The following is a 23,876-nucleotide window of genomic DNA, read 5'->3' on the forward strand; positions in this document are numbered from 1 at the left end:
AAGTGGAAACGGCGTGTTTTAACCGCACCTTTTTTTTTCCTTATTTAATCCTCACCGGGAAATGAAAATTCCGAGCGCGCCCAGTGAAACCAGCTGCATCTTGCAGATTTCAGTGTGATTCCTGTGGGCCATGAAAAGAGAAACGTTTCTGGACATCTGATTCCCATCCGCATGCGTTGCCGGCGAGCGTCGTGCGCTCATGTGATTCATCCGTCTTATCTTTCACAGTGATGTGAATTGATTGTGTAACCGTCTGCAGCACTTCCACTGTATCGCTGTTCGGAGCGAAGCACTTCTTAGAATCTCCCCGCCACAAAAAAAACAAAAACAAAACAACAACAAAAAAAAGCATCCCACAAAGTGGTTCACAAGACTCATTCATTTCTATTTCAAGATGTGCCGACGGAGGCTCACCGCCAAAAAACGAGCTTTTTTCGAAGGACTAACATTAGTGGATGAACATTATTAACTATATTGCTTTAACTATTGATGTATCTGCTGTAACTTTATCAGAAACAGATAAATCCGCCTTATTGATGGCTGATTGGTCTGGCTCGTTCCCCAGTTTTACAGATCCTCATTGACATTTAACCAGTTAGAGTTGCAAAATTCTCCGTCCCAGGTTGCAGTGTTAACGCACGCTGTTGTGTTCTATCCAGACTTCACATCGTTATGACAAACGGGGCGCTGAAGGGGCAGTGGTTATAAAATCATGTCACAGTAAAAAAAAAAGAAAAACTCTCTTCAAATGCATTAAATGTGTGTACTGAAAGCAGGAGGCGTCCTGTAGCTACAGATTCTTAGTTTGACTGGTAAGAAAAGACTTGCAGAGTTTCCGCCATGCCGCTTGCTAATGGACTCCATATGAGACGGTTTAAATGTCAACGAACTGAAATATCGACTTTCGTATGGATAAAAGTGAGCCCCGTCTGAAACCATCTAAAGTACAGCCACACACACATATTCTGAGTTTCTACATGTTATTTTCTTCACTTCGTCCTCCTCACATGTGACTGTAATGACGATTGTCAGTCACCCACTGCTGTCTGAAACTCTGCTGTTTGTGTTGCATCTACTGAAGGATGGGAACTTTTTATTTCTTTTAATTTTTGCTTGATCGCTCCTGTAGCCAGTATTGATAAACTGCTGTGGTCATTTCACTTCACCTGAATCATCCAAGACTTCTCACAAAGTGTTACATTACAAAAACAAACAGCTCCTCCCACTGGTGGTCCAACATGGAAACTACGTCATTGTCATCTCGAAACTTTTCTTGACAAAAACACAAAAACGACGTGTTTTCACAGAGAAGCGTCGTGCAAATGATACCTGGAAATCATAGTAGGACTGTGAAGTGGTCAGCCCTGTTTGTTAGGAATAATAGGAGATATATTAGATGTTATGGTTATCTGGAATCAGTGTTGTGTTTGTATGCAGCCCGAATGTGTGTGTGTATCGGCCCGGGAACAGGATCTGGAGGAGGGAATCTGTGGAAAACCCCAGCCGTTCTCTGTGGGCTGTAAGGAATGACCTGGATGTGCCAAGAGAAGCGGGGAAACACCGCCGGATTGGCTGCTGGAGGGGGGAAAAAGGAGGCCGAAAGAGAGATGAAAACAGTGGACAGACGGAGGGGGGAATTAAAAGAGGGGGAAGAACAAACAGAGGAGGTAACAGAGGAGCGAGATGAGTGAGGAACATAGAGGAGAGGGGACTCGGGGCCTGAAACAGCGGCCAAACCCTTCCAACGCAGCAGGCGTCTGGAAGTGATCACTGCAGCGGAATCAGCATACTCGCTTTCTCTCTCACACACACACACACACACACACACACACTCACGCTGAGAAATGCTAAAGAATGCACCCTGCACACAAAAGAACCATCTCTAACATATGGCGGCCATATGCATGCTGGCTGCTCCCACGTGAAGCAGTCCTCAGCATCCGGGAGCTGCGTTCCTCCTCTGTGTTTGACAACAATCAGCCTCCTTCAGAATCACATCAGATCTCCTCTCGTGCGCCGGTGCCAAACCTCCCGGCTAATCCCGGCGAGTCTGCCGGTCGTGCCATCTGGGCAGCGCGGCTTGACTCCAGAGAGGAAATAAACCAGGAGACGCAGCGATCGAAGAAGCACATATGCTGCACGCAGAGGTCAGCCTAATGAGATTTACCTTGTTTGGGAAGTTTACCCGATCACAGCCTGGATGTGTGTTCTGGATCAGGACCCAGGCTTTCACTAACGGTTGTTGACATTGTGGAGTGTAAGACTCTGAAAAGCAGAGCTGGAATTTATAACAGAGGATGATGATTCTAAAGTTGAGTTTTTAGCAGTAGAATTGGACTCACTGTGTTTTCCAGACTTAAAGTTGCATCTTCATTTGTTAACCTAAATGAATGTAAACAGCTGAATAACTTTCACTGTGATCTGAAGCTGAAGATTTTTTGTGTGTCGTCGTGGTGAAGCTTCATTAAAGACCCGTTCCTGCTCAGTTTAGTTTGAAAGGATGAAAAAAAAAGTGTAAATCACTACTTTTCTTTTAATGTCTGCGTATTTTCTTCAGAATTCAGTCAGACAAATTCCACTTCATGTCACAACACTGGCCAAACGAAAGGAAAAAGCACATATTCTCTCCAAAACGACATCGAGTAGTTTGAATGTGACGTGGCCCGACAGAAATGTCGAGACGCGCAGACGACTCCCATGTGTCCGTGCAGAGTCATACTGAGATCATTTAAAGTTCACTTCCTCATGCTGCTGTTCTGTAGAACAGCCTCCAGAGCCGCTGTGTCCTCTGCTGCTCGTCTTCGCCCTCTCCTCCGTTTTGCTTTTCATTTTCACCACTTTCTCCATTTTCGTGTTTCTGTGTCGTGTTCGGTCCCGTTTACGTGGCGTTTTCAAGTGAAAATGGAAAAACTTTCTTTGCGTTTTGGGAAGGGATGCACGATGCACGGCGTTTATCGGTATCAGTTCATATCTGTAATTTTTTAACATGTTGGTATCGGCCCGATAAGTAAAACTGGTCTGATATTAGCAGTTGACATTTACTTCCTCTAGTTACTATTATGCGTTTACAGCTCAGCCTAAAACTAACACTCTTATCTAATTGCATTTGTTTTGTGTTTTTTGAAGTTTGAAAAAATAAAGAAATGAATGACTTTTCAATGTCAGCATGGGCCATAACTACAATGTTATTAGATATCAATATCGGTGAAATTGTTCACATCACTGCATCCATAGTTCTGGGCGTTCATTTACATGATGTTGACGCATGTTGACTCCGTCTCCATGGAAACAGGAAACTCAACTTTGTGTGAGCGCCCCATAGCTTTAGTAAGCTGTGTGTGTGTGTGTGTGTGTGTGTGTGTGTGTGTGTGTGTGTGTGTGTGTGTTCTCGTATTTCTATCCTTGTTGGGGCCAAATGTCCCCACAAGGATAGCAAAACGTGAAACGACATGCCTTGTGGGGACCTTTTTCCGGTCCTAATAAGGACAAACAGTGTTTTCTTGACCATGTTGTTGTTACTGAAAAAAGTAAAAGTGCAAAAACATTTCTTTAGGGTTAGGCTTTGTTGTGGTGTGGGTTAGGGCTAGGGTAAGGGTTAGGGTTAGGGGCTAGACATGAATGGGAGTCAATAGAAGGTCCCCACAAGGATAGAAATACGAGACTGCGCGTGTGTGTGTGTGTGTGTGTGTGTGTGTGTGTGTGTGTGGGCTGTGTGGGCGTGCGTCCTGCGTGTGTGTCGCACTCAAAATTAGATTGGGGATTTAATGTGTCGCTGCATGTTTGACTCGCAGTAATTAGTAATTTTGTGATATCCAAGTACGCTCCACACTTAACTGTGAAATTGGGGGCAGGTTTTTATTTAACCTTTTCTTACACACACACACACACACACACACACACACACACACACACACACACACACACACACACACACACACACAGGTTTGTATTTCTATCCTTGTGAGGACACTCATTGACACAGTTCATTTACTAGCCCCTAACCCTGACCCTAATCCTAACCCTAACCCAAACCACAACACAGCCTAACCCTAAAGAAATGTTTTTGCACTTTTACTTTTTTCAGTAACAACAACATGGTCAAGAAAACACTGTTTGTCCTCATTAGGACTGGAAAAAGGTCCCCACAAGGCACAGGTTTTCCTATACTTGTGGGGACATATGGTCCCCACAAGTATAGAAAAAGGTGCGGACACGCGTACACACACACACACACACACACACACACACACACACACACACACACACACACACACACACACACACACACTGGCTAGGTCCCGCCCTCTCTGAGGAAGTTTTCCTGCAGAGCAAGCACAGCAAGTTCACAGACGGTTCCTCCCACGTAGAAGACAAAGAATTGTGGGCGCTGACCTGACTGTGTCATGATGTGAAAGTGTATGTATGTGTGTGTGTGTGTGTGTGTGTGTGTGTGTGTGTGATAATGTCCTGTTGAAAAACACAGTGGGTCCGTGGCTCCATGTGGTCAAATGGTACATGCTCAGACAGCCGCCTGGCGGCCCTCAGAGACGCAGTGAGCTCATGTGAGCGTGTGATGAAGAAACCTGCTAATCCATGTCTTTCTCTGCTTTTTTACAGTCTGCTGCAGTCTCTGATGGAGGTGAGTAACACACCTTCCTCAACATCTCTTCTTGTCTTCCCACATACTGTGACTTTATTGGAGTTGATGTTGCAGTGCGTCGGGTAGAAAATTTCCTCTTCAGGTGATTTTCTGATTGCTTTCAGTATACCCTCACAAGAACAGATGATCTGGTTTGACTCGCTGGGTGTCTGCCCCACCTCCGCCTGCCGTGTTGTTATTAGCAGGGTGCAACCTCGAAATATCCTCAAATTAGTGAAGAAATCAGCTGCAAACGAGGACGTGCACGGACAAGTCATAAATACAGCCGAGTCTGAGAGTCATGTGCTTTCTTTACTCCGACTGACTGGATTTTTGAGGGATTTTTATCTACGTGGAACACTGTTGGGACGTTGGATTAGGGCTTAACCTTAAGTCAGGGGAACCGTGTGACAATAAACACAGTATCAGACTCTTTATTTCTCTAACACAGTCACTCTCTGTATCATGTCTCTGGCTTATTTTATCTGTATTAGACAGAAATCAATCGAACCTTCACTGTTTGAAAACTGAAAACCTCTCAGCTGTTCTCGCACGTTTTGTTTTAATCATGTCGTTCAACCCTTCAGTCGGTTGTCAGATATAGTTCCAGGTCCTGTTTGAACATGTTTACGGTGGTCGTGGTGCTCATAGCGGCGTTCCCCTCATCTACACCGAGACGGAACCCGAGCGTTTCCAGAAAGTTGTGTCTTCGCCCGTTTACGTGAAAAAAGAGACAAAACTGTCTCAAAATATTCCACCTTCGGAACCATTTTCAACAAGCCGCATTTTCACTGATTCCGAGCACCGTTGTCATGGCAACAAACCCCCCCCCCCAAAAAACACAGCAAAAGTTGTTATTTTATACACAATTCACAGCATTAGCAGCCTCTAAGTCACCTGATGGCGCTTTGCAGAAGCTCCAGAGAGGCAACATGTATGACAGATGGGAGATAAAAGAGGGAGAGAAGGATGTGAGAAACTAAACAACGGAGCTATAGAATCTGAGGGAAAACATGTTTACAATCAGCCGGAGTGCAGAAGTGTCTGCGGCCGCTCGTTCTCGCCTCGTGCGTCTCAAAAAGAGAAGGTGTCCATTGTCAGCGGAGGGGAAATCGTCGGGTCTCGTGCATGTGATGTAGGGAGCGTGACAAATGAAGAACTTATGGAAATATCGACTGGTTCCTCCTGCGTTCAGATCACCGTCAGCAGGATGAAATAGGTGCGATCAAAACAATGGAAATAGTTTTCATTTCCTCAATTGCCGTTATGTAGAAAACTCCTCTTGGATCTGCAGGAAAGAAGTCAAGAAATGAGCAGATATGGAATGAACTTCACCTATTTACTGCGCTTTCAGGGCTTAGACTGGCTGAGAGAGAAGGAGCATTTCCATGTTTGTGGAATTTAACGGTGAGTCAGGGATCGAGGTCAAATTTAAACATTGTTTTCAAGTGAAAATTTAACAGAATTTAGCAGAAAATTAATCAGAATTTGGGGAACTTTGTGGTTTGTGACCGTAATGATCATTTCATGGCTTCTCACCACAAAAACAGCAACTTCTGTGATGAAAGTTGAGCTCATTTGTTTCCCCTTTTTCAGGCATGGTTAAAAAAAAAGTAGCCGTCATAAACAGCATTGTTTTCAAATCAGCAAATCTCATTTTGCGTTAATCGATTATCCTGAACTCCTTCACTTGATATTCCATTGCAGTGAAGGTAAACACTCTAAACCAGCAGTGTGTGTTATTACATAGTTGCCAGTGTGTGCTGCGACCAGATCCACTTTCACTTTCTGGATTTTCTGTTTTCTGTGACTGATTGGTGAGAAAATAAAGAGATGCTCCCTGAGGTTTTGTTCAGCGTCTTTATCAAAGTACAAACTTTAGCCTTGAATTCTATTACTGCCCATTACGATGTTATTTTAAGTTACCTGACTCGATCGCTCTTGGGTTAGATTTTTAAAGAAGTTGAGGCCAGACTGCGAGAGTTCAGCGGTCTGAGGACGGAGCAGCCGCAGGTGGAGAACGGGCCGAGGCTCTTAGAAACACGTGAGGAGCGAAGCCTGGAACACGTTCCGGTCCAAGTGTCGGAGTTCAGACTGCTGCAGACATTAACAGAATCAGGATCAGTGCACACACTCACAATCTTTTATTTACCCCATAATGAAACTCTCCAGACGGCTCCTGTTAAACACCGTCCGTTTGAACTCGACACTGTCCAGAAAAAAAACAGCAATGCTGTTTGGAGCAGTAATCTTTAGCTGTCTTATTTTCTCATTTAGGGATGAGCGGCAGAGCTGAGTGTGAGGGACACTGACTTATTTACTGATATCAACATTATGCCTTCTTACGCTGTGCATCGACGCGCTGTAAATCCTAAATAACAGAATTTTTAATTGGAAAGAAAAGTCTGATTAATTTGTGAAAATGGTGCAATTAGCTGGAAAATTTGAACCGACAGCTCTCCTTTTTTCATTATGAGTGGCCAGCTGCAAGAAACAACTGCAGGTGAAAAGAAAAAAAAAAAACATGGCCGGTGAAAAGTGAGGGCGAGAGAAAAAGCAGGGTTATTTGGAGGCAAAGCAAAGATGTCATCTGTTTAACTGAAATGTTCGCAAATTCTATCGAAATGCTCAAAAATGAGAACGAATTGTTCCAAACAGTCTGTGTTCCAACATCCGATCCGACTATTGACAGTCAAAGCGCAAAACATTCATCATAAACTCAACTCTGAACTCAACGCAGGACACTGTTGCGCCTCTTTGTAAAGCGTGTGTGTGTGTGCGTGCGTGCACGCGTACGTGCGTGTAGCGCTATGGGGTCTGCCGGCCTGATTAGTCTCAGTTGTGGCCTTCCCTTAACAAGCCCTTCATCAATACTGCAGTGTGTGTGTGTGTGTGTGTGTGTTTGTGTGTGTGTGTGTGTGTGTGTGTGTGTGTGTGTGTGTGTGTGTGTGTGTGTGTGTGTGTGTGTGTGTGTGTGTGTTTGTGTTTGTGTGTGTGTTTTCTCTCTGGCCTCTGAATTATTCATGCTCTTGAGGCCTGTGTGTGCTTGTATCACTTACCTTGCAGCCAACCCTGAGAGGTGTGTGCGTGTATATGTGTCGATGGCTCTGTGTGTGTGTGTGTGTGTGTGTGTGTATGTGTGTGTGTGTGTGTGCATGTGCGTGTAGTGACCTGACTCTGTGCTTTCTCAAGTTGTCGTGCAGGCTGCTCGGTCGCAGCAGCAGCAGCTTCTCTTTCTTTTCCATTTCCCTTCATCGTCTGTGGCGCCGATGTGCGTTGCGGGTGTGTGTGTGGATGCGTCCCGGTCCGTGTGCTCGGCCTGGGCCTGGCGTGTGCGCGGATGCGTCCCGGCGTGTGCGTGAGGCCGTGAAGCGGGCCGAGTATGGACGGAGGGGCTTGGCTGCCCCTCAGGACCCGTTACCTCCCCCGCTGGCACTCCGGCTCCTACCAGCTGTGCCCAGGTGAGCGGGCCGCCGGGTCTCCAGCCGGAGGAGGAGGAACTCCAGACGGAGCAGGTTTAGTGATCAACATGTGGGAAAAGTAGGAGATTACAGATTTCGGAGCCTTGAATGATCTTAACCAGCTTTTACCAACTTGTTGTTGTTTTAGTTGAGCATATAAAATAGTTTTGCTTCGTTTGAATCACTCTACATTTTTAGAGTAAATACTAATCTTAACTTCATCTCACTGACTTTAGTTGAGATCACATAACTAAATTATTTAGTAATCCTACTTAAAGTTTAATTATAAGACTTTTCTAACTATTTATAAAGAGCTGAAACTCAAACCTTTAGTTAACTGACACAGTAGGAATAATCAGTTGGTCCCATTATTGTGATTAAGTTGTATTTTTTCGGTTCTTGTAACTTTGGTACTCCTGAGTGTGGACACGGTTTTAAATATCTAAATAGTTTATTCTGCATTATGTTTATTTCTGAGATAGTCCTAGTTTTTTTGTGTTGTTTGTGTAATTTCTGCGTGAATGTCGATAGTGGATCAAATATCTCCTGTTAATGGTTGGATATTGAAAGTAATCAATATGTTGACTTTACAGTTGGCAGCTCCGTGCATTTTGCTCGAGTTTGTTTTAACAGCAGTTCTTCTATTTGTAATAAATACACTTAATGTCATGTCGAAGGATTTATATTTTGATATTCAGTTTTGACCTGGAGTAAATATTTGAATCACTTATTTATATATGTACTTCTGATTTATCTGTAGAACAGACAGATACATCAGAATATGAAAAAAAGATCTTTTGTGCGAGACGCTTATGGTTTTTGATCCAATCTAATCAATCAGAGAGTTAGATTTTAATTTGTTCAGGGCTTAAAAATGTTCCTAAATGTTCAGAATTTCTCTGTGAAAGATTCCAACATGCTGCTCCGTCTCATCGTTCCGCATTAAAAATGTGTTATTGACACATAAAACACCCAAAAAGGATTTAATGAACACACTGTAGCTTTGATTAACATTAAACTGGTTATTTGGAAGATATAGTTTACATTTACAAGTTATTGTAGCACTATTGTACCGACATGAGCTGGCCCTGAACAAAAATGTGTTTGACAGTAATGTCACACAAATTGAATAAAAAGCCTCTACTGGGTGCTTTGTTGTTTTCTGGTCTGCTTTTGCTGCTGTGGTTGATATAAAGTTGGTAAGAAGTGGATCTAGTGGATCTGGAGCGGATCTGGAGTGGGCGGGGCGGTGGTGGGGGAAACTGCAGCCCTCGTGACGCTGAGCAGGACATGTGGTTCAGGCAACACTTGAATGAATGTGAGGCTCCTATTCACCGTGATAGATGGCCGTTAATGTTAAGTGGAGGCTCGCCATTGTTTGCCGCGCCGCTGCGGCCTCAGTAAGAGTGAATGCTGCCGAGTGCTCTGGCAGAACGATTGAAAATGTCATTGGTGGTGTTGGAGGGAAGAGAAATGTGTCGGCGCGGGGCTGAGGAAGAGTCCGTTTGCGGGCCGGTCTCCATGTTTTGGATCACCCGGGACATTGGCTGGCGGCAGGATTCTGCTCTTTCACTTTATTTGCGTGATTTGCGTGGTCCCGGGCACCTGACCGCTGATGCCTGCCCTCTGGCGCCACTTGTGTTTTATTTTATCTGAACTTAGCAACCCACTCTAGTTCAGCAGGCCTGAAGCCATCCTCTGCAGATTCTCCCTGTTTTTCTTTTTTCTTTTTTGTTTCTCTCTGTGCCTCTTCTGTCTCTGCCTGATTTGGTCCAAACATGGAGGCCATGCAGTCTAGTGGTGAGGGGAGAAAGTCTTTCTTAGCTGCACTCTGACTCTTCTCTGAGAGATTGAGCCTTGATTCAGTGAACTGCAGTGTCAAAACTCTTCTCTTAGGTGAAGTTGGTTTGTAACTGGGGGATGTGCTATATGTAACCTGCTCTCATCAAAAGTGAGAGTGAATGAGGATGAAAAATGTAAATAATTCAGAAAGTGCAGTCGATGGCTTTGCAAACACCGAACAGCTTTGATGTGAACATTACGGAGCTGCGCTGAAGCAGTTACTACCTGAATAATGTCTGGTGCACTAATGAAAGGCAGTGGAAGCATTTTCTCTTTTTACACACTTCAGTTCATCAGAATGCAGTGACAGCCTATTACCTTCTGGTTTTACACGACTCAGGTCCACAGCTGGATTTACTTTTCAAGCAAATGTAGTGGAAATAGTTAAAACACTTGATGGTTTTCTTTATATTTGCTACAATTTGAGCTACTGTGGCCCAAAAGCATGTCCAGAAAGCAGAGTGATTAAATAATGAATAGAAATGCGCAGCTTGTGTTATGAGATATGTGATTAGCTTTCATTAAGTCATGTTTTCATCCCTTTTTATTGTATTATTTTACCCTTTTCCTGAGGACTAATTTCTCTGTTGTTTGGCCGAAGTCTAGGCCTATAAGACTAATTGGCAAAAACAAGTAAAAGTGCTCAGAAAATTATCACAACTCATGTAAAGATTTGATCTGTTCAACTGGAAGAAGCATCTTGGAGGGCTGTTAACTTAATGAGCAACTTCTCTGGGAAAATAATACCAAGTGGCTGGAAATGCGGCAACACCGTGCAGGTTAATGTCTGGATCAGATCAGATCAGATCAGATCAGATCAGATCAGATCAGATCAGATCAGATCAGATCAGATCAGAGAAGACACAATCAGATCAGATCAGATAAAATCAGATCAGAGCAGACACAATCGGATCAGATCAGATCAGCTTTACTTGTCCCACAGTGGGTCAGTGTGTTTGTGAATTAATCCAGTGGAGTGATGATATGAAAGATGTTTGTCTTTTAATTTATTTGATAGATATTTGCATGTTCTTAGAGGATGACTACCAAACTTCTTTGGTTTTGTGAGAGGAAACTCCTCCTCCACCGACCTGCTGTTTTCAGCAGTGCTGCGATCGGGCAGATTTCTGTCTGGCGTCTCTGCCGCAGCATCTCCCAGCAAGAGGCTTCATGACAGGATTATTATCCTGTATTAATCTGCGCTTCTCATCATTTTCGCTCTTCTGAATGTTCTTGTTGCTCAAGTGTTCAAACAAAGATCCGCTGGGTCAAATACAAACTCGTGAAGCAGCTTTTTTCTTGTTCTGGTATCAAATTTAACTGTAAAATTCAGTCATCTCTGGATTACATTGTCCGTAGTGTGGTTGTGTGACTAACAGCATCAGTGGTAAACTCCACTAACAACCTGATGTGTGTTTTTGTGTGTGTGTGTGTGTGTGTTGAAAGAACTGAACAGCGTGGAGCTGCAGGGCTGCAGCAGCGACAACAGCCTGAACAGTAATGCCAGCCTTCCCAGCGTCCAGAGCCACCGGCGCCACACCGAGCGGAGAGTGGCCAGCTGGGCCGTCTGCTTCGAGAGGCTGCTGCAGGACCCCGTGGGGGTCCGCTACTTCTCGGTAGTACAGCAACACCATTAATCACGCTCATGTTGGAGGGCGTGCGCGTGCGTGTGTGTGTTCTTTTTCCAAAATATGCTTTCATATATTTTAGATTTTTTTGCATGAACTTAATTTTTCCAAACCTTTTTTTTTTTTTTAAACGGTATTCCTTGTGATTTCTCAGATCTGGGACACTATCTGAAATGGCCTTGACATTTTTTTCTTTCAAATCATAACACAAAAATGTCAACCTTTTGGTTGTGTGTGAGTGATTTTGTGTATGAATGGTGGATCCAGCATCGCTGAAGCAGATGAAAAGACGCCACTGATAAGTGTTGTTTTGTTTCTCTGGCTGCAGGAATTTCTAAAGAAAGAGTTCAGCGAGGAGAACATCCTCTTCTGGCAGGCTTGTGAGTTTTTCAGCCATGTCCCAGAGAACGACAACAAGCAGGTAAACCAGCAGGGTTTCCTTTCATGCCTGCACGCATTTCCTCGGTGATCGGCCCTCCTTATGCCTCGCCCTCCGCTGCTTCCAGCTCTCTCAGCGCGCCAGAGAGATCTACAACAGCTTCCTGTCCAGTAAAGCCACCACTCCGGTCAACATCGACAGCCAGGCTCAGCTGGCCGACGACATCCTCAACGCCCCCAAACCCGACATGTTCAAGGAGCAGCAGCTGCAGGTAGAACGACGCAAACAGGGGTGTTAAACATGAGGTCCGTGGGCCTTGCTACTACCAAACTATCCTCAAAGCCATGCTGTCAGGGCGAGTTTGTAAAAACAGGCATAATTTATCTGCTGAAGAAGAAGATTTTTTGGATATTTCGCTGTATTTTATCCCGACCAGCGACCTTCCATCTGGATGTTTTTTTTTTTTTTCTGAAGGACAAACGTGTTATTCCTCCTCGCAGCGCCTAATCAAAAGAAATCAGAGCGTACTAGCATAACAGCGGCGAGTGCTCTCACACATAAGGTCAGCTATTCATCATCTCCGGCTGGCGTTGGGGATGTGCACGTCGCGCGTGAGGCACAGTCGCTGAAAAGCTCCATTGATTTCAGCAGCTTCAGCTCAGATGTTCTAGCTGTGATAAGAGTCACAAGGCTGGAAGGAGACCCTCCACACACCCTGCCCCCCCCCACCGATCCGACGCCGCCCAAAAAGATCTAAGGCTCACACGTGCACGTGTCAAAAAAACACACACATTTTGTATTGTGTGTGTGTGTGTGTATTGTCTCGTCATCGTGTGGAAACGACTCCTACTCCCTTTAAAGTCTCAAATGTACAGAATGGTTCTGTTCTGCAGTCAGTTCAGCTGCGGCTCTGATTGGTTGCCTGCTACACCGTGCTGCTGCCACCTGGAGTTAGAAACAGGAACTGCGTGTTGAACTTGTAGCAAAAACATGTGAAGTTTTGGAGCAGGAAGTGTGTGTCCGTTTAAAACCTGACGTCAGGCCTGGAGAGGCTTTGGATGAAGCTCAGACTTAAATAAAACCGTGAGGCTTCAGCTGTCGTCCACATGAACATCTTCTTTCAATCTTTTTATTTGCTTTATTCTTCTTTTTTTTCCTAATTCTTTCTTCTTCTTAATCTTCTCTAATCTTAACCCCTTTTTTATTTTCCCGCATTTCTTTGATCTTGATCTTAATGTTCACTTTATTGCTTCAGTTAGTTTTTCCATCCTTTCTCCCTCGTGCCCTTTTCTCTTTCTCCAGTTTTTTTTTCCCTCTGCTGATGTTTTTTTTTTCTTTCTACACACTTATTTCTTCTTTCCCGCTGTTTTCAGATCTTCAACCTGATGAAGTTCGACAGCTACACGCGGTTCCTCAAGTCTCTGCTGTACCAGGAGTGCATGCTGGCGGAGGTTGAGGGCCGACCTCTGCCGGACCCATACCACATCCCCAGCAGCCCCACCTCCAAACACAGCACCACCGGCTCCGACCGCTCCAACCTCTCCACGCCCAAGAAGGTTTGGAGACGCTCATCCTTCCGCTTCCGGCAAAGAAAATCACCTGTTTTTGGTTTTGTTTCTTAAGTCAAGATAAATCTCGTCCACTTTTCTACATCAGTTTTTTTTCTTTTTTGTGATGTTACAGGAGGACAAGAAGAGCAAATCTGGTCGATCTCTAAATGACGACAGCCGCGAGGATTTAGGCGACCGGAGGAAAGGCATGTTCTTCTCCTGGTCTCGCAACAGGAGCTTCGGCAAAGGCCCCAAGAAACGAGAACTGACGGACTTCAACTACAGTCAGTAGCTTCCTGTTTCCCCTCCTCCTTCGGCGGCTCCGTTTCCATCCTTTGTTTTCTCTGAAACGCTTAAGACGAGGCTGCTCTTCGTGGATCTTTCTAGATTTCTCTGGGAGTAACGGCCGCCGGGAGTCCCAGGGTTCGCTGTCGTCGGGAGCCAGTTTGGAGTTACCGGGAAAGACGGAGGTCAGTCTGGAGTCAGATCATCTGAGCAGCTGAATGAGGAAGTTCAGACCATTCCCGAGTCTCAACTCAATGACTCAAATATCAAACCAGCCCTTGTCCCGTCCACACTTCTCTGTTTCTTCCTGTCATTCGTCCTCCAGGCTGACGGTTCTCGCGGCGCCGATCGAGGAGGCGGCAGCGCCCCCCTGAGGCAGTGTAACATAAGCTTGCCGGACGGCTCGTGTTGCTCCGTGCCGCTGAGGGCCGGCGTGTCCATCAGGGACCTGCTGCTGGGCCTCTGTGAGAAGCTCTGCATCAACCTGGCAGCTATCGACCTCTTCCTGGTCGGAGGAGAGAAGGTAGGAGCTGCAGACACGCTGGGATTCAACCTCTAAGCATGTCGAAACTTAAAAGAATTAGTATCAAGCAAATCTAAATAAAATCATTTATACATCATCAAAACATGCCGTCATTTTAAATAACTGTCAGAACTCTCACTCACGGCACATTTTCTGACAAGTCTCCAGATCAGAATACCTGCAGCCGTCCTCCTGAGCGCCATTTCTCACCATTCAGCTTCTTGTCATCAGGTCATGACCCTGTAGCTGTGCAGTATGTCATGTGCCAGATACTCTGAAACGTCAGGCCTTTGTTCCCCCCGTCTGCGCTCACTCTGCTGTGATTCATTGTCACCGACCAGAGAACTCTTGCTGAAACGTTTCAAAGGCTTCATGTCAGCTTCAGAGCTCTGGGGCAGAGGAGCATGCTGTGATCCTGCAGAGTTCTGCCCCCTAGTGGTTGAAATGAACACGACTCCACTCTCTGTTTCTGTCTCTCTCAGCCACTCGTTTTGGACCAAGACTGCATGACGCTGTGCTCGCGGGACCTCAGGCTAGAAAAGCGCACTCTTTTCAGGTACGCTCCCACCAAATGACCAACTGTCGGCTTGAAACCGTTTCATAGAGCAGGATGATGCATGACCGCCGTCTCGTCTTTTCCAGACTGGACCTGGTCCCCATAAACCGCTCGGTGGGTTTAAAAGCGAAGCCCACGAAGCCAGTGACCGAGGTCCTCAGGCCCGTGGTGGCCAAATACGGCCTGCACCTTTCAGACCTGGTGGCTCGCATTGTGAGTGTGTGTTCAGGCTGCAGACAGACGGACGTGCGGGTAATGCAATGAGGTCCTTATCTTGTCCGTGTGTGTGATTCAGAGTGGGGAGTCGGAGCCTTTAGATCTAGGCCTTCCCATTTCCAACCTGGACGGGCTGCGGGTGGTGTTAGATATAGCAGAAAACGCCCCTGGAAAAGGTATGCAACACACACACACACACACACACAGGCCCGTAACAAATAAAGTTGGAATTATTAATTAACCTCAAACGCATGTCGACAGCATCCAAACTCAATGCAGACAGGCAAACGTTAACCTCACCAAAAAGTAGAAAAACAGCTAAAATGAGAAGAACCAGCTCATGACCCTCTGGGATAAAATGTCCAGCCTGCAAGATTTCATTCAGAACTGACATTGTAATGTTCTTATTACAGGTTTTTTATTTACTCTCTACATATTCAGTCGTTTATCTCACCCTGTTATTAAATGTACCAACAAAAAGAGACATTCCGATGATTCTGAATCAATAAATCCAGAGACTTTTACAGCTGAATTACCTCTGTATCTCCACACCTGCCTCCTTCCCTTCTCTCGCTAGATAAACAGAAAGTCGCCGCCGCCAAGAGTCACCTTCAGGCCTCCACAAGCAGAAACCAATCAACGACAGTAAGATCTCATCTGTGTTCCCCTGCTCTCGCCCCGGAATGTTCCGTAACCCACCGAATGTCTCCTTCTCCACGATATCACGCTACTAAGTGTCTCCCCCGCCGTGTTCACTCAGCCGTGTGTGTTTGCACAGTGTTTCAAAGTGAAGATGTGTGTATCAGTGTGCGTCTCTGGCTGTGTCGACCGTGTTCTTGTGGACCGTCGCTGCGGGGGTCCGGAGCCCCCTTCACCCTGTCCAGGTTCCTAATGTTCCATTATTGTGGTCTGCCTGTGGCCGAATGCATCATCAACTGCTCTCTCTGGTTTGCTGGTTCTCTTCCTTCCATAACAAAACCCTCCTGCCAGGCACGGCACGCCCCGCCCCGCCTCACAGAGCTCCTCCTGGTCGTTAGTACAGCAGAAAAGCCCCCCCTGCGGCCCCCCCGCTCCCCGGGAACAGTGTAGGTAGTGGAAGTGGTGGAACTTCGAGCTGCATTTCCAGAACTTTTCCAGAGTGCAACAAAACATCACAGAGCGTTTTGAATTTAATTCCCAGAATTAAAAGTCCATGTGATAGTGGACAAGTATTATTAAAGTACCATAATAGTTAGAAACAGTCAGTACAGCTCTCATACTAGTAATCAGTGATCAATGAAGTACTATTACTCATGAAAAAGTATCAATAAAGTCCATGTAATGAATAAAATACCAATAATAGTTAAAAGGAAACAGTAAAATACCCATATCAACTGATGGTAAAATATCAGTAATAGTGAAAACATATTTTTTAAGTACTAACTCAGACCTTTTGTCCAGTTTGCATCTGTCCGGCTGCGTGTTCAAATCTCCATTTTTACCTCATTTGTATTTCCATATTTCAATAACGGCACAGTGGATGAGCGTGCGCTGTGCATTAATCTTTAGAATTACACTGATAATGTCATTTTGAGATATACATAATTTTTGTGACTGAACAGGAATAAGTCACTCATTTTTTTTACATTTTGAATTTGATCAGCCACAGTGCATGAAAACAATCTTTATCCATGTGTGTATCAGGGTCCCAGTGGAAAGTCAGGAAACGGCGCTCACAGGAACCGTAGCTGGAAATGCGGCTTCAGACTGCTTTCTGGGTTTTCCATGTCGCTCTTTGGGTTCCAGCTGGTCTTTATTTTTTTTATTTTTTTTTTTTTTTACCTTGCTGGCTTTTTGATTCTGCTGGCGAAGTGTTTTTTTTATTTTCCTCCCTCGTGCGCAGTAGTGAAGCTGTAGTGAGTAGTTAGTCCCTCTGCTGCTGTGGGTGTGTGTTCCTGCGAGCCTACACGTTGATGATGCTGAGTACACACAGTGGACATGATGGATGTGTGAAACATCTCACCTGTGTTTCATCAAGCGTAAATGTTTCATTTGATTCTCTGTAATCAGTCGCCAAAGACATCCAGCCCTGTAAACATCTTCACCCTCCTGTCAAAAACAGTCCAAACCCTGGAAGCCGTCTCTCATTTCCGTCCAGTGCGGTTGTCTTCTTTCCAATAAGAGCGCCTGGTTATCCTCGGATAGCTTTAGTGCACCGCTCGCCGGGGCTCTAACGCCCGGCTCCGCTCTCCTTGTGGCCCCCAGGGGGAGGACAGGCCGTCAGGGAAAGCCGGTCCGGCCCACCCCCATGGGGAAAACGGCAAGGCCGGGCCCAGCCCCGACACGAGCCGCCAGCCCTTACCCAACCACTCTGTCTCTCTCCATAAGGCTCCGGAGAAACGAAAGCAGAAAAAGATAAATATAGACGAAGCTGAAGGTAAAGCTGAACGACCTCCCTCTCTCTAGTCTGTAGCTGTGTTGCTGTGATCACACTAACCCTCCTGCCTGTTTGCAGTATTGCAGTGCTAGCTAGCCGCTACATGTAGCACAGTCACCTCTGCTTTGACTGAACGTAGCTTTGACTCGTCCAAATAATCAATACACACTTTGCTGCATGTTTCCCAGTGAATCTGTTTTCAAGAATACAGAGTCGGTGCACATCTTCATGTGTGTTTGTGTGTATGCATGCTGTGTTATTGTGTGTGTGTGTGTGTGTGTGTGTGTGTGTGCGTGCGCGCGCCTGCAGAGTTCTTCGACCTCATATCCAAAGCTCAGAGCAACCGAGCCGACGACCAGCGAGGCCTGCTAAACAAGACCGACCTGCAGCTCCCAGACTTCCTGCGCCTGTCGCCGGCGGCGACCGACCAGGCCGCGCCGCCCCCCTACGACCCCGAGCCCAGCTGCTCCACCCCCAACTCCCGTAACCCCGACAACGGCAGCTTCCCCAGCGGCGGTCGCCGGGGCAATAAGGCGAACGGCAACGACAGGGGGGGAGGGGGAGGAGGAGGGGGAATGGCAGGGGGCACCCACCTGCTGAACGCCAGCCATCAGTCCCAGAGCCTGGACTCTGCGCTGGGCGCCGAGAGCGGAGGCGGGAGGAAAGCCAGGCCGCCCCCTCCCTTCCCCGGCGCCGTCTCCCCCATCCACCCGGCGGGCCAGGGCCCGCAGCGCGGCCTCCTCCTGGACTCCGGCAGGGGGGAGTCGGTCCAGATGCTGGAGGAGGACACCCTCTCCGACCTGACTCTGGTGGGGGAGGCGGACCTGAACAGCCCCAGCCTCAACTACGTCACCCCCTCGGCCGTGCCGTGCAAACCCCACCCCCGACCCCAGCAGCACGCCCCGGACGCCCGGCCCAGCTCAGGTACCTCCCCCGTGTGAAACTTTCTGAAAACCTCTCAACTCTCACTCCTCACTTCACGCGACCGGGATTCGGACCGGAGGTCCGCCGAGGTCGCGGTGAACCGACCCACTCCTCGGCCGCTCGCTGAATGCATCCCGGTCTCCTCCCCGACTCACGTCTCACTGAAAAACACACGTCTCACTTTGGCAACGCAACTAATGTGACAGGTAGAGTTAATAATGTACAGTAGGAAGCGGCCCGGGCGGCTCGGGCGCCGCGAGGCGAGAGGACAGACGGATGCATTGGGCTCGGACGCCGCTCCTCCCCGCCGCCTCCCCGTGTGCCGTGCATCTGTGTGAACCTTTGAGCGGACTTGCTGTGGATTGTTTTTGTTTGTTTTCCTCTCAAGAGCGAGCTCCAGTGTCTTTGGTGATGTCCAGTGCCAAACTCCAAATCTCTATCAGCCCCTTTTTCTTTGTACAGAATCTAACAATGCACTTTAGCCAATTACAAACAAGACCTTTAAAAAAAAAAAAAAAAAGGAAGAAAAAAATCATTTTCTTTGCTTCTTTTTGTTGTTTTTGTTTGTTTGTTTTTTTTTTTTACTTTGCGAGAAAAACAAAGGATCTCTGCTGAATCTCACTCCAGAGTGTTGCAGCGGCTCCGGCGCCACGCTGATAAGTGGGCCATGTGGTATTTTCGACTCATTACATGCTTTTAAGCGCGCCGCAGACCGACGCCGCGGACCTGACCCCATAAATACAAACATATGCAGCAGCAGCAGCAGCGCTCTCATTCGCTCAGCTGTTCTTTACCGTCCCGAGCACAGTGCACTCTGTGTTTCCTCCCCTCCTCTCTTACCTCGGGCCATTCTCGTGTCACTCATTTAAAAAAAAAAAAGAAAAAAAAGAAAAAGAAGGAAGGACACAGTATGGCGAGCTCTCTTGCGGGCGATCCTCTCAGACCAAACCATCCAGAAGCTTCTGCTCTGCAAAAGCTCACTTCTTTCCTCTTCTTTCATTTCCGTCCCCGCTGGACAAAAAAGGACTCAGTTTCGTACTTTTCCCATCAAAAACAACAATAAACTGGTGATAATCTGCCACAAGTATTGGTTTGTATATAGTATACTCTGTGAAAAGGCCATATTGCCGTAGTCCCGGTTGAACCGCAGCTCTGCTGTGTCGCGATAGGAGCCGATTCTCTGTTCCGTTCAGTTGACTGTACTGTCTGTAAATAGATCAAATAAATGTTTTAGAGGTTGAACTCTCCCTGTAGCCTCTGGCGAGCAGCTTCTTTCTTCTTCAGACTTTCGATAACCTGTGATTTGTTGTGTGCTGAAGCGCTTCTCTCTGTTTTCACACACATCTCCACAAAGTCAGGAGAAAAAAACGGTTTTTAAAGCTTCATTAATAGTGGTTTAATAATTAAGAATTGTGTGTTTTCACTAATATCACTTAACATTATCCAGCATAAAAAAAACCTTTTTATATTCAGATGAGTACAATCTTTGAAGACTTTGGTTACAAAGCAATTTTTTTATTAAATAAACCTCTTGGGGATTTTTCAGCGCTGCTAAGTCATTATGTATTTATTTATTTATTTTTAAAAAACAACAGTTTCTTCAGCTAATTTATTATTTAAAGTATGAAAAAAAATGTTTTTTGCCAGAATATATTTATCCATTCCTGAGGTGCTGGAGCTGACCACAGTAATTAACCTCAGATGTTTTTAGACTGTGGGAGGAAAATACCCTGAGGAAAGCCCTGTAGGCTCAGGGAGAACATGCAAACTGCACAGAAAGGAGTCTTTCTCAGCATGTGACAGAGCTAAACCGCCACACACAGCCTGATGCAGCACTGAGAGGCTTGTAGTGATGGAAAACTAAGAAATCAGGTTATTATTACAAGATATTACAGGCCCCACAATCTGGTTTCCTCCCACAGTCCAAAAACGCACATGTGAGGTTAATTGGTGGCTCTGAAATTGCCCCTCCATATGAATGTGTGTGTGTGTGTGTGTGTGTGTGTGTGTGTGTGTGTGTTTGTCCTGTGATGGACTGGTGAAAGATGAAATATTTAACAGCTGTTGGGCTCCATTGTCAGTCTAAACCATACAGGCTTCTCAGCTGTTTATGAAGATAATTTTACTTTTTAATTTGATTCTACACCACAAACAACAAAACAGTCAATTCAACTGCAAATCGATGTACAAGACACTCATTTTCTCCTTGTGACAAGAACCCCCCCCCCCCCCCCCCAATTTTTGGATGTCTGACACCAAAAAACAGTCAAAATATCATCATACATTATGGGATAGCATTCAATCTGTTTTGGTTTATTACGTGTTTGTTTTTATCATCAAAACTCAAAGACAAAAAGAATCCTCAGGTTTAGTTTGGACCTCTGTCCTCCTCACTCCATCAGTCTGAACTCTCTCCCATTTATCATCTCACTTGATATTCCTCTCTGCTCTCCGTGTGTGTGTGTGTGTGTGTGTGTGTGTGTGTGTGTGTGTCTGTCTGCAGCACAGGGCCTTTGTTTTAGGGTACAAAGGCTTTTGGGGGACTTGGCTGTTAGTTATGCATGGGTTCCCTTCTGCTCAATGCCTTGTTAGTCTGGCTTTGTCATGCTGGGCTCTTTGGTAGCCCACCAACAAAACTAGGTCCTGTTTCTTCCTCACACACACACACACACACACACACACACACACACACACACACAGATCCCCGGTTCCTCTTCGCACATGCGTGCCTGCGCTCACGTAGAAGCGCCGTCTCTCGGTATCTTTTGCACCATGTGACGGCTTCGGTCTGTGGCGGTTTTTCCTCGGGATAATTGTTCGTTGTTGTCGGCCGCGTTTCTGTTTCCTCGAGGACCAACATGTGACACACTGATTTTATTTAACCGGTCCACTCAGAGCAACACATCGGTACTATAACCTGAGAGATAAAGCGTGGTTGTGTTTCGCCTTTAATGGCAGTGAGATGTGTTTTAAGTGAGTTATCAGATTCTTCAATATCAACAGTAAAAAAGCAGTGGAATCAGGAGTCTCTCCGCTTCTCTCCTGTGTAGCGTCACATTCTCTGAGTTTAAATGAAGACAGAGGAGCATGAGGCAGACTCCGGCTGTCGGCCTTGTTCGGGCCCGTTGAGTTCTCTGATCGTGGCTGTAGCTCCATGGGAAACCCTGATTCTGCAGGACCTGCTGTCTGATTCCAGTCTTGGCTCTGCTTTTGGACTCGTTCTCCGTCCACCGGCCAACAAAATAATTGCTTCCCAGCGCATGAACACAGTTTATCTTTGCATCACAAATGGCTTCTGGACAGAAAAAAAAGGAGAGAAAGAGTAGAACACAAGCGAGAGCAGAGCCCGGCCGCCATGTTTAAATAAACTGTGGTTTATTTATTCAGAGTCAGGGTGTGTGGAGTGCTGGAGGTTACTGGACAGGTCAGAGTTCAAACATACGGGAGCAGAAAGTCACTCACGTTCACACTTAAACTCATTTTCAGTTGAATTCATTGTTTAGTAAGAAGAGCAGCTTTTTTCATGACATTTCAGTTTCTGACTCAAAACAAGTGATATACCTTGACACAAGTGTGTGTGTGTGTGTGTGTCAACCTCAAATTAAGAATGTCTGTTTATGATCGCAGAACATTACAACGCTACAAGTTGTGAATTAAACTGTAGTTTGTGGTAAAAAGAAATAGAAAAAAACATCTTAATTCCAGTTATGAGGAAATCTATAATTCATTACTTGAACTCCTGCTTTATTTTTGTGACACTTAGCTGCACTGAGGCCCTTCCAGCTGTTTAAAGGGGTTTTTCTTCTGTGAAACACAGTTTCAGAAAATCAAAATTGACAGTATAATGTTGAAACAGATGAGAAATCAACCAGAAAATTATCAATCTACTGACTGATGAAGGTAGAATATTGATAACTGGACAGAGGGAGAACAAACCCAGAAAAAGACAAGAAAAGAAACCAGACCGCATGTTGTTCCTGACTTCAGCCAGTAGATGGCAGCAGTCTGTACAGAGACAGGAGGACAGGCTCCACAAGCACTCAGTAAACACAACTCAACTGTACACAAAAACTACATAAACACATAGCATGCACCCAAACACAAATGGAACACACACTTCACAAACACATGACACACACACTCACACACATACTGTGCACACACACTGAACACTCGACAAAGACACACTGCACATACAGTAGACACTGCTCAAACATGCACTGAACACACACTGAACATTTAAACACAATGCAATACACACACACACACACACACACACACACACACACACACACACACACACACACACACACACACACTGCACAATCCAACTGTATTTCCCACGATGTCACCGCCGGCAGCTAACATGGGAATATCTGTCACATCCGATTAGTCGCAGCCTGGCCCCCAGCTGTGTGTGTGTGTGTGTGTGTGTGTGTGTGTGTGTGTGTGTGTGTTCTCGTATTTCTATCCTTGTGGGGGCCAAATGTCCCCACAAGGATAGCAAAACGTGGAACGACGTGCCTTGTGGGGACCTTTTTCCGGTCCTAAGTAGGAGAAACAGTGTTTTCTTGACCATGTTGTTGTTACTGAAAAAAGTAAAAGTGCAAAAACATTTCTTTAGGGTTAGGCTTTGTTGTGGTGTGGGTTAGGGTTAGGGTAAGGGTCAGGGTTAGGGGCTAGACATGAATGGGAGTCAATGGACGGTCCCCACAAGGATAGAAATACGAGACTGCGCGCGTGTGTGTGTGTGTGTGTGTGTGTGTGTGTGTGTGTGTGTGTGTGTGTGTGTGTGTTCAGGATGTATATTCTGTCTTGTGTCATTGTAGTCTGGGATCTGCTCCAGCATCCCGAAGCCCTGAGATTCATTTAGGAGGATGGATGGAGAGAAACACACACACACACACACACACACTGAGAGACGTAGCTTGAGAGTGTGTGTGTGTGTGTGTGTGCTGTGCTGTGTGAGGATGGAGTGCGGTGTTTGCTCTCTGAATCGCTCCTGCATGCGGACTGTGTGCGGTGCAGTGAGATCTCTGGCGTTTCTCCTCCGTCTGTGTTTAAAGCGGCTCCTCCTCCTCAGGTAAGGACAGAGACGGGCGGAGGGGCAGGGAGAGAGGTGGAGGAGGCGTCAAGCTGCCCGGCAGGAGGACGGCCTCCTCCACCCTGCACTGCTCCCCCCCTCTCCCCCCTCTCCCTCCGCCCCGGCCTCCTCTCCGCTCCCGCCGGAAGTCCAAGTCTCCCTCGTCCCGCGGCCACGCCCCCCCGAAGCGAGCCCTGGACCTGGACCGGATCGACGGCGGCGCCGACCCCGAGGCCCCCCGCCAGCCCCCCCGCGGGGGGCCCCGGGGCTCGGAGCTGGACAGGAAGTGGGAGGGCGTGGCCCTGGAGCTGCGCTGCCGCGGCGGCCGGATGAGGTCGGCCGTGTACCAGACCTCCGACCTGCCCTCCATGGTG

At 46.4% G+C, this 23,876-nt stretch overlaps 1 protein-coding gene across 3 annotated transcripts in view; it reads left to right on the forward strand.

Moving 5' to 3' along the window:
- Nucleotides 1–19,367, forward strand: part of LOC115390942 (regulator of G-protein signaling 12-like) — a 43,019-nt gene extending 23,652 nt beyond the window's left edge. Inside the window, exons 6-19 of one of the 3 annotated variants that reach the window (XM_030094997.1) lie at nucleotides 4,618–4,639; nucleotides 11,389–11,558; nucleotides 11,899–11,991; nucleotides 12,077–12,220; nucleotides 13,323–13,505; nucleotides 13,633–13,783; nucleotides 13,887–13,969; nucleotides 14,110–14,307; nucleotides 14,790–14,863; nucleotides 14,950–15,076; nucleotides 15,159–15,255; nucleotides 15,657–15,724; nucleotides 17,324–17,495; nucleotides 17,805–19,367. In XM_030094997.1, coding sequence (XP_029950857.1) covers nucleotides 4,618–4,639; nucleotides 11,389–11,558; nucleotides 11,899–11,991; nucleotides 12,077–12,220; nucleotides 13,323–13,505; nucleotides 13,633–13,783; nucleotides 13,887–13,969; nucleotides 14,110–14,307; nucleotides 14,790–14,863; nucleotides 14,950–15,076; nucleotides 15,159–15,255; nucleotides 15,657–15,724; nucleotides 17,324–17,495; nucleotides 17,805–18,436 — 2,214 coding nt within the window. In that variant the 3' untranslated portion in view covers nucleotides 18,437–19,367. The remainder of the gene's footprint in view (nucleotides 1–4,617; nucleotides 4,640–11,388; nucleotides 11,559–11,898; nucleotides 11,992–12,076; nucleotides 12,221–13,322; nucleotides 13,506–13,632; nucleotides 13,784–13,886; nucleotides 13,970–14,109; nucleotides 14,308–14,789; nucleotides 14,864–14,949; nucleotides 15,077–15,158; nucleotides 15,256–15,656; nucleotides 15,725–17,323; nucleotides 17,496–17,804) is intronic. The other 2 variants (XM_030094998.1, XM_030094999.1) reach the window with 2 other exon arrangements.
- Nucleotides 19,368–23,876: the final 4,509 nt, after the last annotated feature.

Source organism: Salarias fasciatus, chromosome 6 (genome assembly GCF_902148845.1).
Source record: "Salarias fasciatus chromosome 6, fSalaFa1.1, whole genome shotgun sequence".
In the NCBI taxonomy this organism is placed as follows: Eukaryota; Metazoa; Chordata; class Actinopteri; order Blenniiformes; family Blenniidae; genus Salarias; species Salarias fasciatus.